Source organism: Stenella coeruleoalba, assembly GCF_951394435.1.
Source record: "Stenella coeruleoalba genome assembly, chromosome: 3".
Classification (NCBI taxonomy): domain Eukaryota; kingdom Metazoa; phylum Chordata; class Mammalia; order Artiodactyla; family Delphinidae; genus Stenella; species Stenella coeruleoalba.
In genome coordinates this window covers 164,440,447-164,455,794 of record NC_137148.1, presented here as the reverse complement: position 1 = coordinate 164,455,794, position 15,348 = coordinate 164,440,447, and the positions used below count along the sequence as shown (strand labels likewise).

The 15,348-nt window shown below is 55.2% G+C and overlaps 2 protein-coding genes across 3 annotated transcripts; one reads left to right on the top strand and one right to left on the bottom strand.

The window, feature by feature from the left end:
* Window positions 1–312: 312 nt before the first annotated feature.
* Window positions 313–6,737, bottom strand: GET3 (guided entry of tail-anchored proteins factor 3, ATPase). The gene is made up of 7 exons (XM_079917041.1): window positions 6,295–6,737; window positions 5,336–5,483; window positions 2,444–2,592; window positions 2,201–2,351; window positions 1,353–1,460; window positions 1,064–1,261; window positions 313–649 (listed from the first exon to the last, which is right to left on the bottom strand). The coding sequence occupies exons 1-7, from the start codon at window positions 6,453–6,455 to the stop codon at window positions 518–520; spliced, it is 1,047 nt and encodes a 348-aa protein (XP_079773167.1). The 5' UTR covers window positions 6,456–6,737; the 3' UTR covers window positions 313–517.
* A 1,095-nt stretch (window positions 6,738–7,832) lies between these two features.
* On the top strand, window positions 7,833–11,773 carry TRIR (telomerase RNA component interacting RNase; the record flags this gene model as incomplete). Of its 2 annotated transcripts, XM_079917931.1 has the most annotated exons (3): window positions 7,836–8,325; window positions 10,232–10,309; window positions 10,614–11,773. In XM_079917931.1, exons 1-3 carry the CDS (start codon window positions 7,975–7,977, stop codon window positions 10,719–10,721), a joined length of 537 nt encoding a protein of 178 aa, XP_079774057.1. In that variant the 5' UTR covers window positions 7,836–7,974. The 2 variants fall into 2 exon arrangements, with proteins under 2 accessions (XP_079774058.1, XP_079774057.1); XM_079917932.1 differs by lacking the exon at window positions 10,614–11,773 and having other exon boundaries at window positions 7,833–8,302; window positions 10,232–10,308.
* Between the last annotated feature and the right edge of the window lie 3,575 nt (window positions 11,774–15,348).

Genomic DNA, 15,348 nt, shown 5'->3' with positions numbered 1-15,348 from the left:
AGGGGCCTCCCCGTTCCCACGCTCTGAGCCTTGAAGGAAGTGGGCAGATGCCCCTTTCTTCTACTCCAGGCTTTACAGCCCCAGAGGACACCCTTACCCATATAGAGCTAGAAAAAGGCACCCCTTTACAGAAGAACCCTCCTTCCAAAATTACCACAATAAACACACATCTCTATTAGGTCTCTGTTGTGAAGGACCTAAACATACATCTATGCCTCTCTGGATGTGACATCTTCGTGCAGTGTACAACCTTTGCAACTGTACATGGAGGTACTAGGCCATAACCCCCCCATGTCAACATCCACAGTAGTTTAAGATCATTTTATTGAGGGAGGAGAGGCGGGGAGAGGTGCGGGGGCAACTACAGCTCCCCCAGCCCCACCAGGGGGAAAAGACCCCCTCCCCGCCTCCCTTCCCCCAAGTGGTTCCCCTGTATTATGGGGGAACTTTGTGCAAACTCTGCCCCGGTGGGTGGCGGCTGAGTGTGAAATGGCAGCAGCTGGGGCTGGTGGTGGTGCTACTGGGCACTGGGGGGCTTGTAGGGCTCCAGGAGAAGAGCAGAGAAGGTGTTGACCTTGTCCGCCCCCCGAACCTCATGGGGCAGCAGTGGCAGCTTCACAATGTGGAAGTCTTCATATAGGTCCTCCATCTGCGGCAGGGGTAGAGGGCAGAAGGCAGCAGGGCCACAGGGCAGGGACAGAATGTGATCAACGTAAAGGGTCAGGCTAGGGGTCTCCCAGAGTCAGGGAGAGAATATGAGCAAGGGCTTCACAGGGACATAGGTGGGAGTGGCGCCAGTGAGGTCAGAGACCACTGGGCTGGACCTCCCACTCCCCAGGGTGAGAGGTATCTAGGCCAGGCCAGCCAGTCTATGAAGGCCAGAATCAGAAGGTCTGAAGCAGTGGGTGAAGGGCAGGGGGTTGGGGCGAGGAACAGAAGGTGGGCTGGAGCAAAAGGTCAGAGAATACAGTAAAAGGTCAGCAGTGCCTTGGCTGGGCTGGGACGGACCCCAGCTTCCAGGGTCAGAGCTACGAGGGCTGGGCGGGAGGGTGGGTGTGCGCACCTGGTCCAGGTACTTGGCCTGGATCTTGTGGCGGGCCTCACACATCTTGCAGGGCTTCTCGGGATCAGGGAAGACGAGTTGGTTGACAATGATGTTGTGCGTGTCGATCTTGCACTTGGCCAGCTCCTGGATCAGCCGCTCCGTTTCATACAGGGACAGGAACTCAGCAATGCACACACAGATGAAGGTGGTTTGCTCCTGCAGGATCCAAGACAGGACAGGGAGGGGCAGATTTCAGCCCTGTCTCTCTCCCCTGAGCTTCTCGCCGCCCGCCTGGACCGCAACTCACAGGGTCCTTGAACTGCTCACTGACGGAGCGGATGACAGGCAGCGTCTCCTCCAGCTTGGAGGCCAGCTGGTCTGCGTTCATGTCCCCGAGGCCCAGCATGTTGCACATCTGTGGGGACGATGTGAGAGGGCTCATGGTTTACCTGGGGCACATTATACTCCCTGGGTTGGGCTCACCCGGGGGACGACTCCTGACACCTCCCAGTGGTTAAAGGTGTGGGCCCTTGAGCAGATCGCAGGGGTCCAACCCTAGCTCTGCCATTTCTGCGGGACTGTGGCCAGGTTAGCTTGACCTCCCAGAGCCTCAGTTTCCTCATGTGTAGAGCCGTTGTGCTGTATGACATGTCACGTGCTTGGAACGGTGTCTGGCACACAGTAAGGGCCCCACAAATGTGACTGAGGCACAGGTCCCCGCCGGGGGACCACACACAACCAAGGAGGTGTCAGTGGCGTGCAAAAGTGTGACGGCATCAGGGTTGTCATGTTGTGCTAACAGTAACCCATGGGGGGATTCGCATGCTCTCCATTTGACAGATAAGGCCCAGAGAGGGGAAGTGACTGGAGGTCACACAGCTGTGTCACACCAGAGTGCAAAGCGTTTGAACCCGGGCCATCTGGCTCTGGGATATGTGCTTTCAAGCTCTGTCTGGGGCACTCAGCGGGTGGAGGCAGGGACACTGGGTGCTGTGGAGTAGGGGGGACAGTTCCCCCGCAGTGAAGATCCATCCCATCCATTGGGAAGCGCTGACTGAGAGCATATGTGGGAAATGCCTTTGTTTCTGCACATCTTGGGGTCCGGGGGCCCACTCTGATTCAGGGGACTCCTGGATGCCCTGGGGCTCTGCCTGCCTGTGAGATGAAGGGGCTGATCTGGTTCTTGATCTGCATGAGGCGGCCTAGTCCCCGCTCGACGATGGTGGGGAAGTTGAGCAGTCTTAGCGTGTGGCCTGTGGGCGCTGTGTCGAACACCACCACCGAGAAGTTCATGCCCTTCACCAGCCTGTGGGGAGATGAGGATCAGGCCCGCTCTGCCCCCTCTTCCACCCTAGCCCCAGGCAGCACCAGGCACCCAGAGTCCCCGCCGGGCCTGACCTCATGACCTCTGCATAGCTCATGGCCTCATCGATGCCTGGGAAGGCACTCATGGCTTCCTGCATCATCTTCTTGCCCATGCTCAGCATGTTGTCCTCCTCAAAGAACTCGTCCGGCAGCTCCGCCACACCCAGGCTGGGGTCAATCTCCTGGGGGCCGAGAGGGTCAAGACTCAGGCTGCTGCTGCTGGAGCCTTCCCACCTGGGCACGGAGCCCGAGGGAGCCTGTGGGGTGCCCTGAGCACAGCCCTTCACCAGGTCACAGCTGGGGAGACCTCTGAGGTGCCCTGGCCCTTCCCTTAGGCGCTTAAGGTCTCGGGTGGTGGCACAGATTGTTAAAGTCTTTCACAAGCAGATGGAAAATCGCCAACTGTGCTCAGTGTCCCAGAGGGAAGCCAGAGTGCGTTGCAGTGCCTTCTCACGGGCTGTTCCCCCACCCGGGCCTGTGGCCTCTTCCAGATCATTCCTCTAACATGAGTCATCCCTGACCGCCCAATCTAACAGTGCAGCCCTAGCCCCCTCTGCCCTGCCTTCCTTTCTTCTTAACATCTGGCCTCTCCTCACATGGTTTACTTAGCATGTTTTTCGCCTGTCTCCCCAACCAGAATGCTGGCCCCACAAGGGCAGGGGTTTTTCTGTCTTGTTTACTGCTGTGTCCCCAGTGCCTGGAAGTGTCTGGCACAGAGTAGGTCCTCAACATGGATGCAGATTCCATGAAGGGGATGACCAAGCCTGGGGTCCCTGGCCCGTCCTGCACTCATTGCCTCTCTATCTCCCGCCTGTCACCTCCTCTACTTGAATTCATGTTTCCTGTGGCGAAGCCCTCCACTCCCTGGCCTCAGAGGTCATTTCCCTGCAGGGAGCTTGTCCACACATCACCCCCCCACAGTCACACCCTTGATGGGTTGTTCCTAGTCACCAGGCCACTCTCTGACCCCAGCCTTCTCACTTCCTGTTATTCTAGACCTTCCTGGGCCACCTCATCCCCGCACCTCTGCCCGCTTGTTCACCGTCAGTGTCCCTCTTGGGCGGCACTCTTATCCAGCCCAGTCTCCACAAGATGCCTCTGCAAACACTCCCTTCTCCCTCTGTGGTTGGCAAAAGCCCCATCCTGTTTATTCACAGCTCGCTGGCATGGCTACACCAAGGTGAACATCAGGGGAACATCCCAGACGAAGAACTCAACCTTGCTCCCCATTCCTGATCACAAGTCTCCAACAGGCACCCGACGAGCCAGAAAATCCACCCATGGGAATGTTAATGCCATATCTTCTCCCTGCTCAAACCCCTTCTGGCCCGTGTGTCCCTCACCCTCTGCTGAGGCCTGTGCCTCGCCTGTGTCTCAATGAGAAAGCGAAGCCACTGGCTGCCTACACCCTCATTTCCTCCCAGGAAACGCCCCAGTCCCCCCACATTCCTTCTAAGCCCCTGGTCCTGGCAGAGCCCAAGTCCTGGGTCTGTGCGCTGGAGTGAGCTCACACCTGCCTGAGGCCCGTCCTCAGCCGGCATCCTCACTCCTTCCTGCAATATCACTTGTCCCTCCCAGTTGAAGCTTCCCCCCACCCCCTCGGCTGCACCGCGCAGCTTGTGGGATCTTAAGTTCCCTGACCAGGGGTTGAACCTGGGCCCTTGGCAGTGACAGCCCAGGGTCCTAACCACTGGACCACCGAGGAATTCCCTGAAGCATGTGCAGCAGCAAACAAACATGCTCTAGCATCTCCTTCCTCAGAAAAGCCTTCCTTAACCCTCATTCCCTTCTCCCTCCAGGGATGGCCATGCTCATTTCTCTGCTCCCATCATGGTGATCATTGTGTCCACCTCAGCTCACCCATTCCAGGCAGGCTTCTGCCCCCATTCCCAGGGTGATCTGCTTAAAACTCATGTGCCTGCTAGAGCCGACAACCTTTCTGCCCTAGTCCCTTTGTCCTCCTGGAGCTTAGGAGCCCACACTCTCTGGCTTTCCTCCCACCTCACCTGTGGCTCCTTCTCGGCCTCTTTCAATGGTTCTTCCTCCTCCTCTGCTGGACCCTAAATGCTGATGTGCCCCCGGGGTTGTTTCTGGGCCTCTCTATTCTTTCACGTGCTCCTCCACTCACACAGCTTTAAATACCACCCTTGGGACAATGACTCTCAAATCAATGCCAACCTCCTCTGAGCTCTAGGTTCACATAACTAAGCTGCTGTCCTGATGTCTCCACTTGGATGACCAGTGGGCACCTTGGTCTCACTGTGGCCAAATAAAATTCCTGACGTTTGGTCTTCTAAACCTGCTCCTCTCCCAGTCTTCCCCACCTCAGCTGCCCAGGGAGATAACCAAGACATGTACTTATGCTTAATTCATTTTTTTCTCTCACCCATTACAAACAAGCAGTTAAATTGCTTTAATTCCAAAATACATCCCAAATTTGACCACTTCTCACCCCTCCTCCCAATTTTGGGCTGCCATCATTCCTAGCCTGGTCACTGTCCCAGTCTCCTTGTTTCCATCCTTGACTTACAATCCAATTTCTGCATGAGAGCTACAGGGAACTTTCTGGAAAACAAATTTGGCCATGACATTACTCTGCTTAAAACAAACAGCTTCCCATTAACTTGGAAACAAAGCTAAACTGATCTCAGTGGGCTGCAAGGTCCTACACCATGTGGTCCTGATTGATGTCTCCCTCCCTTCCCTTGCTCACTAAGCGCCAGTCACTCTGGCTTCCTTTCTGCTCCACAAACGTTCCTCACTCGTTCCCCTGTGGGTATGCTGAAGAAGGAGTGAAAGTGGAGAGACAGAGGATGGAGAATGGGCAGGACATGGTAACTGATGGTGGGTGTTCACAGGAAAGGCCTGAAGGTGACTTTGCCAGAGTTGGGGCGGGGGGGTGGGGCTAAGCCCTGCTGCACTCACCATGGCGAAGAGGTTGTCATAGCCTTTGACCTTGGTAGGCACCTTGGAGAACTTCTGGTCAAATGCATCGGAGATATTGTGGGCTGGGTCAGTGGAGATGATCAGAACACTCTCCCGCCCCTTGGATAGCTGGACTGCTAAGCTGCAGCTGGGCAAGGGAAAGGCCAAAAGGTGGGAAGTGAAGGGTTAGGCTCTGCTCCTTAGGTCTGCATGGGGAGAAGAAGGGTCCCAGGAGCAGGGGACCTGGATCAGCAAGGGCCTTGAGAGAAGAGTACGGATGACTGTGGGATCAAGCCTCAATCCCTGCAGAGGGACCCTATCAGACCTCACCTACTGAGCCCTCCAGCTGGCTATATAGTGGTAAGGTTCAGCTGAATGTGTCCGTCCCGCCTGATGCCTGCTTCCTTGCTGGCACAAAGTAACATGGTCCAGCTATCCAGCCAACTCGACCCTGTGTCCCCTCCCTCAACTCTAAACTAAGGGGTCCTTTGCACCTCCTGCTAAATTCGATAGTTCAGTCCACTTGTCCAGGGTAATTTGCCCCGGGGACCCCTCCCCCTCTTCCCAGCTGAATGGGTAGTCTGATCATGTGCCCTCTCTCCCGCCTTCCACCCCCACCCCCACGTGGGCATAGAATGGCAAGGTTCACCAGACTAGGATAGTTCGCCCCGGTGCCCCTCCCCCTACTCTGGGCTCACTCTGGTACAGTCTAGCTGATTGGGACATTTAAACGCTCTCCAGGCTCCCGTGCGCTGGATCCAATGTGGTTCAGCCCTTGAACAGGCCTGCGTTCAGGAGGTAGCTTCCATTTGCTCCCGATAACTTCCGAAGAGTACAACCCAGAAGGCCCCAGCCCAGCCCTCCTGCCCGGCTGGTGGTGGAAGACCCGGTCCTTGGCCTCCCCTTCGCCCTGTGGTACATCCCACCCGTTTTCCCGGCCACCACCGCAGCCTCCTTACCTGCAGGTGGTCTTTCCAACACCACCCTTGCCCCCGACGAAGATCCACTTAAGGCTGCGCTGCTCGATAATGTTGCTAAGCGTGGGCTCCAGCGGCTCCACATCAGGGGCATCTTCGAACTCCTCTGCCTCAACCCCCCACCCGGCCACCCCTGCCGCCATCTTGGAAACGGCTCACGTGATCAAGCGGAGCGCACCATGCAAAGCACCTACAGGGGAAATTTCCTATCACAACCCCATCAAGGCTAGAAGATTGAACCAATTTTCTCATGGCCTAACTCTTAGGAGCTAATAGAAGCTATATTTCCAACGTCTTCCCCTTCCAAGGTTCAGCTTGTCAGCCTCTTGTCTATATTTTCTTCAAAGACTCCCCCTTCCTAATTAACATATTGGTACATCCCAGGTCACTCCCCTTTACTGATTGGCCCCTAAGTCTTGCAGCACTCCTTTCATTGGCTACATCTTTTCTTACTTTTACCAATCACTCTCAGGTCCCGGTAGCCGCCAACCTCTCCTTAGCAACCGGCCAAACACCCACTGCATACCTTTTTGAAGAAGTTAGATCCGAGGTCCACCCTGACCTGACCCCATAGGCTCAACTTCATGTCGATCATTCCCCCCCTATTCTCCAACCTGGGTTCCAACACCGCCTCAGGCTCGTCTCTTCTGTTATTCAATTGGCTGGGAACCACCGGGCTCCTGACGCAAACCAATCATAAACGAACCGATTAGTTGGCTGGAGACGGTCCCGGGGCTGCTGTGGGCGAGGTCCGCAGATCCTTGTCCAGTGAGCCCTGAGCCCCCATGCAGGACAGGACAGGGCAGGGACAACACTTGCAACTGCGCTCCTTGTCGTAGAAGGGACCCTGTTCCCGAAAACCTCCTTCCAGTTTGCTCTCTGTCCGAGGGGAAACTCCAGTTCAGCCAATTCTCTGAAACTCTGCCCTGGGCAGGAATACAGGCTGGGTCCCAGGCCCTTAGCGGATACTCTTAGGTGGAGACTCCAGCCTAGAAATATCCGCGGTTTCATGAGTACTCTAGCACATAAAATAATACCCTGACGTTCAAATGGGGATCCCCGCTCCTTGGAGTCAGCTGTGTCTCTATTCCCAAATAAAAGCTCCACCCCAGAGACAGGTACCCAATCCAGAGACACCCCTATTTCTATTCTGGGGGCCCAGGCTAGATATGCCCTCTAGTTAGTCCTAGTTAGGGACCCAGCTTCCGAGATGTCAGCTGAGCACACAGCCTCAGGCGAGGTCCCACCCCTCACTGAGATTATCCCTGGTGCCAGAAGTGGATTCTAGCCCCGAAAAGCTAATACGCCCCTAAGTCCCAAGCGGGAACCTCACTCCGAGAGCCCGCTACAGCCCCAGGCGCAGACAATAGTCTCATTCCGGAAGAGACCATCTCTGCGTAACGCCTGCGGGAGTCTAGCAGGGCTATAACCATCCGCGGGGCGGAGGCGGGGGCGGGGCGGGGCGGGGCGTCTGCCCGCCGGCGCGTAGCGTCAAACCTTACTCCTCATTCACCCCGCCCCTCATGCCCCGCCTCCACTGCGGATGCCTGAGGGCCAGACCGGTCTTCCCGGCATGCATTGCCCGGGACGAGGCAAGTCTGGCGCCAAGCGCGGGCCCGGAGCGGCCTTCCCGGAATCCTTTGCGAGGTACCTGGCGACAAAATGGCTGCCCGAGGGAGACGGGCGGAACCTCCGGGCCGGGAGGCGCCGGGCCCCGCGGGCGGCGGCGGCGGCGGGAGCCGATGGGCTGAGTCCGGGCCCGGGACGTCGCCCGAGAGCGGGGATGATGAAGTGTCGGGCGCGGGTTCGAGCCCGGTGTCGGGCGGCGTGAACTTGTTCGCCAACGACGGCAGCTTCCTGGAGCTGTTCAAGCGGAAGATGGAGGAGGAGCAGCGGCAGCGGCAGGAAGAGCCGCCCCCGGGCCCGCAGCGACCCGACCAGCCGGCCACCGCCGCCGCCGCGGGTCCCGGGGATCCGAAGAGGAAGGGCGGCCCGGGCCCCACGCTCAGCTTCGTAAGGAGCCGCGGGGGTGGGGGCGGGCACCAGGGCCTTCCTTGGCAGGGGGAATCGGGCTCGAGAAAGGGGAGCGGGATCCAGGTCCACCCTCCGACCCCGATGAGGGAGCCGTCCGGGTCACCCGCTGAGGATTCGGAAACTGGATTCTCGACGAGAGAGGTCTGGGGGCGGAGGTGGGGACCCCCGCAGTATGCCCGCAAGAACTGGGAGTTGGGGGGAATTCCATTGGAAACAGCGCTCCGAGGATGGGGAAACCAGGATACCAGGATTCCTGTTTGAGTGGAATCCCGAACTTTGGATACTGGGACCACCTCCCACTATGGGGATGGGGGGCATAGTCAAGTCTGGACTCTGAGCTGTGTGGATGAGAGACTCAGACTGCTTACTGTGTGACCCTAGCAGATTTGCTTGAGTTCCCTGAGTCTCATTCGTCCAGTGTCCATTTATTGAGCACCTTACCTTGTGCTGGGCAGTGTGCTAGGTGATGGGTATGCTGTGTTGATTATGACAGGCATCTCTGCTTTCCTGGGGCATCTGATCTGGTCTAACCTCATTTTCCCTGCTTGTAAAAATGGGCATCATCGCATCTTCTGATGTGATTAGCACTGGGCCTTTCTTATAGGAAGGGCTAAACCAGTGGTTCTCAACTGGGGACGATTCCCCTCACCTCATCCCCACATTTGCCAAAGTCTGGAGATATTTTGGTTGTCAGAACTGGGGGAGGGAGTGCTATTGACATTTATGAGTAGAGGGCAGGAATGGTGCTCAACATCCTACAATGCGCAGAACAACTGTCTCCCCCTCCCGAACAAAAATGATCCAGTTCAAAATGTCACTAGTATATGCGATTGAGAAACTCTAGGCCACAGAAATGGTACCTACCTTGATTGTCAACTCTGAGCTTGCTTTGTCTCTGGTGTTGAGAGCAAGTTCCTGTGGTATGAAGAAAAAAGTGTGGTGTGAGAGTAACGAACTGGGGGTCAAGTTTCTTCATCCGTCAAAAAAAAAAAAAAATGAGTGTGAGAATAGTCCCAACAGCGCAGGTCACTTAATGCCTGGCTGAGGGTTAGGGATGGGATGTCTGTAAAGCCTGTTGCAGCCCCTGGGGCACAAGAAACCCTCAAGTGTGTGGGAGAAAACAGAAGACCAGGATGAAAGTTCAGAGTAAGACTTATGTTTGAGGAAGGGGAAGTGGCAGGACCTGGGCTGGTGTGAGAACTGGGTGGAGGCCGAGTGCCCCTCTGTGAGTGAGAATAACAGTAGTTGTCGCTGCCTGTTTCATTTGTTCATCAAGGGGCCGTTTGCAGGAGCACCTGCAAAGAGGCCAGGCCCGGTTACGTGTAGGGGAACAGTGTCGCTTGGTGGTTAAGAATGCTGCTCTGGCCTAGACACACCTGACCCAGAATCCAGCTCCACTGTTTGCTGTTGGCATGATCCATGGTACAGGCTTCTCCTTTTCAGAGATGTTTCCTCATCTTTACAATGGGGATGGTAACCTTCATCGTAAGGTGACTGTGAAAGTGGAAGGAGATAGTATATCCAAAGCACTTGGCACAGGGCTTAGCATACAGTAAGTGCTCAATAAAGGGAACTGTTGCTGTCTGTGTGGTTTCTACTAGGGGAGGGTGAGGACAGTGCTCGTCCCCACCGATGTGGGAATTCTTTTCTCTCCCTGGGAGGGCAGCCTGGGGGCCCAGGACTGCCTGGGCATCATGGGCCCAGGGCAGGCGCTGAGTCGCGTGTGCTCCTCTCTGATTGCTGCGCAGGTCGGCCGGCTGGTGGAGCTGGGCGCGGCGTCGGGACGGGCCACCGGGCCGGGCTAGGAAGGTGTAGTGGGCCTCAGCGCCGCCAAGGGCGGGCCCCGGCTCCTGTAACCGTTGCAGTCTTCTGTCCCTTCACCCAGGTGGGCAAGCGCAGAGGCGGGAACAAACTAGCCCTCAAGACGGGAATAGTAGCCAAGAAGCAGAAGACGGAGGATGAGGTGAGCAGGCTGGGTGTGGGGGGCTGCCCACGTTGCCTTTTCCTTCCAGCCTCAGTTCCTGGCCCAGGTGCCCTGTCCCTCCCTCCTCAGTATCTAGCCCTTGGATGGGTGTACTGGGTGGGGGAGGAGGGCTTTCAACAAAGTTCCCAGATAACTTGATTCTCCATATCTTTATCTCACACCCAAGACCTTTGCGGTGACTCTGTGGGTGGGTCAGCTGTCTCAGGACAGTCCTGACCCTGGTTCCTGGCCTCCTTGGCATCTCCTTCCCAACCCCCGTGTGTCCCTCCCCTCCCCCCAACAGGTATTAACAAGTAAAGGTGATGCATGGGCCAAGTACATGGCAGAGGTGAAAAAGTACAAAGCCCACCAGTGCGGCGATGATGATAAAACTCGGCCCCTGGTGAAATGACCCCCCTCCCTACCTGCCCACGGCCTGGGACTCTGCGATGTACATAACTATTTAATGCAGCGGCAGCGCGGCAGCCTTTTTCCCCCAAGGACTTATATACAGAAGGAAACCGAGATGCTTCCTGCAGCTGCCGCAGCTGCGGACGATTCTCCAGGACTCTTTTTTACCTTGAGCACTTGTCTCCTGAGACTTCATAGAACAGTGGTTTACTGTCCCCTGTCTTCCCAGCTCCTCCCTCTCTCTGGCTCTTTCTGTCTTCGTCTTCTCATCCTCTCCTCCCTCCCTTTAGCCATCACTTCTGGGAAGTAAAGAACTTGACCTAGTGCTGGAGCTGTGTGCTTGGTTTGCCTTCTTTGCTGTTCTCCAACCTAAGCCCTCCCCTCATGGCTGGCACTGCACCCACCAAAGCCTGGATCTGGCCCAGTGAGGGAGGGATTTGGGAGGGTGTGGGGGGAGAACGAGGGTGCATCACCTCCTGTAGGCCTGAACTCTCCTCAGGTCTCACCCCTGACTTTCCCCCCCACTGTTGGGTGTTCTTGTTCAGTGTCCCTTCACAGTCCCATTTGGGCTGGGCCAAAGCTGTCAGTTTGTTCAAATCAGAAGACACTGAGCACCTCTGGTGTGCCTGGGTTTTTCTGGGCCCTGCGGCTGCTGCAGTGAACAGAACAGACCATGCATGCTCCCTGCCATTGTGGAAGAAAACAGACACAGATGAAAGGGGGAAGCCGTTCTGGGAGGTGACTGCGAAGGACAGGATAGAGGCTGCAGGGAGGGGTCTATTTTAGTTGACACATCTGACCAGAGTCCTGAGGGAGGTGAGAAAGCCTGTCCCAGGGGTAATGAACAGCCAGCATAAAGACAGGGAGAGTGCCTGGCCCTTATGGGCAGCTTTGAGGAGGCCCCTATGACTGGAGCTGGCTGAGTGAGGAGCATGAGTGGATTATATGCAGAGCCTTGTGTGCTAGGGTGAGAAACCTTTGGGGGTGTTGTGAGGTAAGGAGCAACATGATGTGTTTTATTCAGTATGTCTTAACAGGATCCCTCTGGCTGAAGGGGTCTGGGCAGAACCTGGGAGATGGAGGAGGCCAGGCCATGATCAGGCAAGGGGAGGTGATGGGGTGTTGGCAGTGGAGGAAGTAAAGAGGGCTAGGATCTGGATTCCCGTGGGGCTGCTCTGTCCTGCCAGCTACCTGTAGCCCTTCCAGGGAAGGGGCTTGTTTTTCCCACCTTGCAGAACATGACAGTTGATATATCAGGGGACAAGGTATCCTAAAGGAAACCTGATGCCCCTAGTGCCCCTCTAGTACTCCTTGTACTTCTGTGTCTTCCTGGCCTCATTGCTCATCCTGCTGGAGCTGAAGGCTGCCTGGCTGCCTGCTTTCCCTGGAGCCCACAAATATTTTAAGATGCCCTTGCCTCCTGACCCCTTTTCAAACCTATTAGACCTGGAGCAACATCTAGGCCCCCCAGCTGTGGGCCCATCTCCCAGGCCTTCCCAGGCACGAATGCTGAGCAGCTCGGCACTCCTGCCCATCCTAGGGCCAGGCTCCCAACCCTCTTACAACAGGGGAGCATCATGACTCTGAGGATCAGGTGGTAACCATGTGCTTGGCCCTCCACCACCCATAGAGGCAGGGGGAGGAGGGCTGAGGTAGCACCTACCCAGCCTCACACTGCCAGATTCAGCCTGTGGAGCGTGGGGCATCCCAAATACTGAGCACGAAAACACCAAACTCTCTGTCCTAGTGGAGCGAACATTCTGGTTGGGGGAAACAGACAAGAAACAAAATACAGAACACCACATGTTTATACATTCTGTGGCGGGGGAAAAAAGCATGAAAGGGGGACTGTGATGAGAGTGGGAGAGATGATAACTTTAAATTGGTCGGGAATGGCCACACCATTTGTTCCAAGTCCCGAAGGAGGTGGGGCAGGCAGTGAAGATGGTTCTTGGAAGAGTGTTCAGGCTAAAGGAACAGCAGGTGCAAAGACCCTGAGCTGAAACCACGCCCGGCTTGAAGAGTGAGCAAACAGCCTTTGGAACAGGCAACATGTCCCCCCTCACTTCCTGCTAACACACTGTAAGGCTTGTCTGGTTTATTTTCCACATCACCTCAATGGTCTCCCTCCTACTTTCAGGATGCTGAGCTGGCCCAAGTGTGACTTTAACCTTGGGGATGTAGTGTGGGGGAGAGGACATAGGAAGCCAATGGAGCCAACTCTACCTCCTCCTCCCTCAAAGCCACCCACAGCCTCTGGATCTTTAAAAAGAAACATAAGTGGGAGAAGTAGGTCGCCCCTGCAGCAGCTCAGCCTCTATTCTGGAGTATCAGGAGGCAGAGGGAGCTGATGGCGTCCCAGCACCTCCTTTCACTGAGCTCACCTACCCTGACCTGGGGAAAGTCTGAAGAGGGAGGAGAATCAAATTCAGGTTTTGGTGAGTCACACAGTCCCAGCTTCAAACTATTCTGGTGTCTGTTTGCTGTGTGATCTTGGGCAAGTCATTTAGCCTTTCTGTGGTTCAGGTTCTTCATCTATAAAGTAGAGAGGAAATACTGAAGCTCCTTGTAGAGTGAAGTTCTAAAGTAAGGGCACTGTTCATACAGCCATCGTTAACTCTGACAAAGTGGCTGTTATTGCTTCTCTAGGTGAAGCAATTGGCTTGTGTTTGGGGACCGTGTTTGAGAAATACCTTGATAGGAAGGTGCAGTGTGATGAGATGCTCAGGCAGGGAGGCTGTTGTAAACTGAGAGGTGTTTGTCTCCCATCTCAGATTCACGGTTGGGCATCAGTTCTTTGAGTTTCCTTTTTGCACTGAGCGCTTCTAGTTGAAGTAAGTTTGCCGTGCACAGCGCTGTTGTGAGAATACCATTTGTACACTGAAAGGCAGTAGGTGCATAATAAATACGGGGAAAAAATTTTTTTTTTGATTTTCTATTCAGTACTGAAATTCACCATCAGGGGAGAGGAAGAAAGATCTGTGATCACACGAGGGCCAACACTGTGGACTATACAGGCAGCAGGGGTCACATTATTCTGCCCTAACTCCTCGCTCCCCCGAGGCCTGCTCGGGGCCGTTGGACACTAGACATATTAAAAGTAGGGGGTGAGCATTAACAAATTTTCTCCTGCATCTCCAACTCGCTCCCCACCTGACCCTTGTCTGAGGCAACCCCCAACCGTGAGCAGAAAACTACGGTTCGCATCCTCTCCCGAAACCCCCAGATCCCGTCCCAGCCCCTCAGCCTTATTCTTCCTTCTGCTCAACGCCCAACTCTGGGGAGCTCTCCAACCCCTCAGATTCGAGTCTCAGCCAGAGACCGTAAGCGCGGCGACGCGGGCGCACGGCAAGATGGGATTTGTAGTTCTAGGTCCTCACGATGCGCGAGGGAAGACCATTGCGCATGCGAAGGCGGCGGCTTTCCGCACGTGTCCCTCAAACCGGTTTCCTGTCTAGCGGAGCCGGCTGAGGTGGGAATCCAGTCCGCTACTTTAGGGATCCCAACTCCTGAAGTGGAGTTTGGCGCCAGCTGACCCTTCCCAAAACCCTGGCGGCCCCAGTATTCGGCAAGAGAGGGCTTAGGTACCTGTTTTTCATGAATGAACGGAGCCAGGACTGACTTTGCCAATGGCAAGTGGGCTGAGAAAATTGTCCCCCTCCTCCAGGCTGGGGCAAGAATTGACCTGTGCGTCTCCCGAGGCCAAAACGTCCCTCAGGGCAGGGCGGCTGGGTTGTTCTTTGGGATTAGAGCCCTAGTTGATTCAGTGAATTCAGTAAATATTGGTTTAGGGAGGAGCCAAATACGGTAAAAGGACGGCCTTGAGCCTCGGAGTAAAAGCCACGTTTTTGAAGAACAATTTACTGCATATCTTGTAATGCTTAACTTGGATTATCTCAAACCCAGCAAACTATTCTTACACCCATTCCACAAATGGGGACACTAAAGCTCCGAGGGGCATAAGGTCGCCCAACTTTTTGTCAGGAGGGCGGAGACGTGGGGAGGGGGGAACGGGGACGCTCATGCTCCTCCCTACTCCGCTTTACTCTTAAGAGAAAGAAAAGGGGTGCCCTACTTTGTCCTCAGACGGCACAAGAATCACGGAATGTCTTTTTTCATCTTCCTTCCCTTACCTAAATTTCCTTAACTGTTTCACCTCATTCAGCCTCAGGGAACGAAAGGAGATAAGCCTTTTGCTCTAGCGTTTATTTTATTAGTTCATTTCATTTAAAATTTTATATCCTCGTGGGTTTATTTTTTTATATCCTTTTAAAAGTTGTCAAACAGTACTGGAAAATAAATAACGCAAAATATGGCAGAGGCTTCTTCAGGAACCCAGCCCGTCTCAGGCACTCCCTTTGTCTGACTTTCCCTCCTTTGTCTCGGGTATAAAGTCCACCCCAGGCTCAGTCCCCTCCACTCTTTCTCTGCACGCACATGTACTCCTCCCAAGTACCGTCTGGATGGAGGGAGGAAGGCACAGTTAAATTCTTAGAGGAGGGGGGTGACAAAGGCGCAGGTGGCTCTGACTGAAGGGTTTACAGGTCCACCATACACCAAAAAGTCCCACGCGCCACCAAACTCCTAGTTCCAGAAAAGAGCTCCGGTCAGGCCGGCGTTGAGGCAGG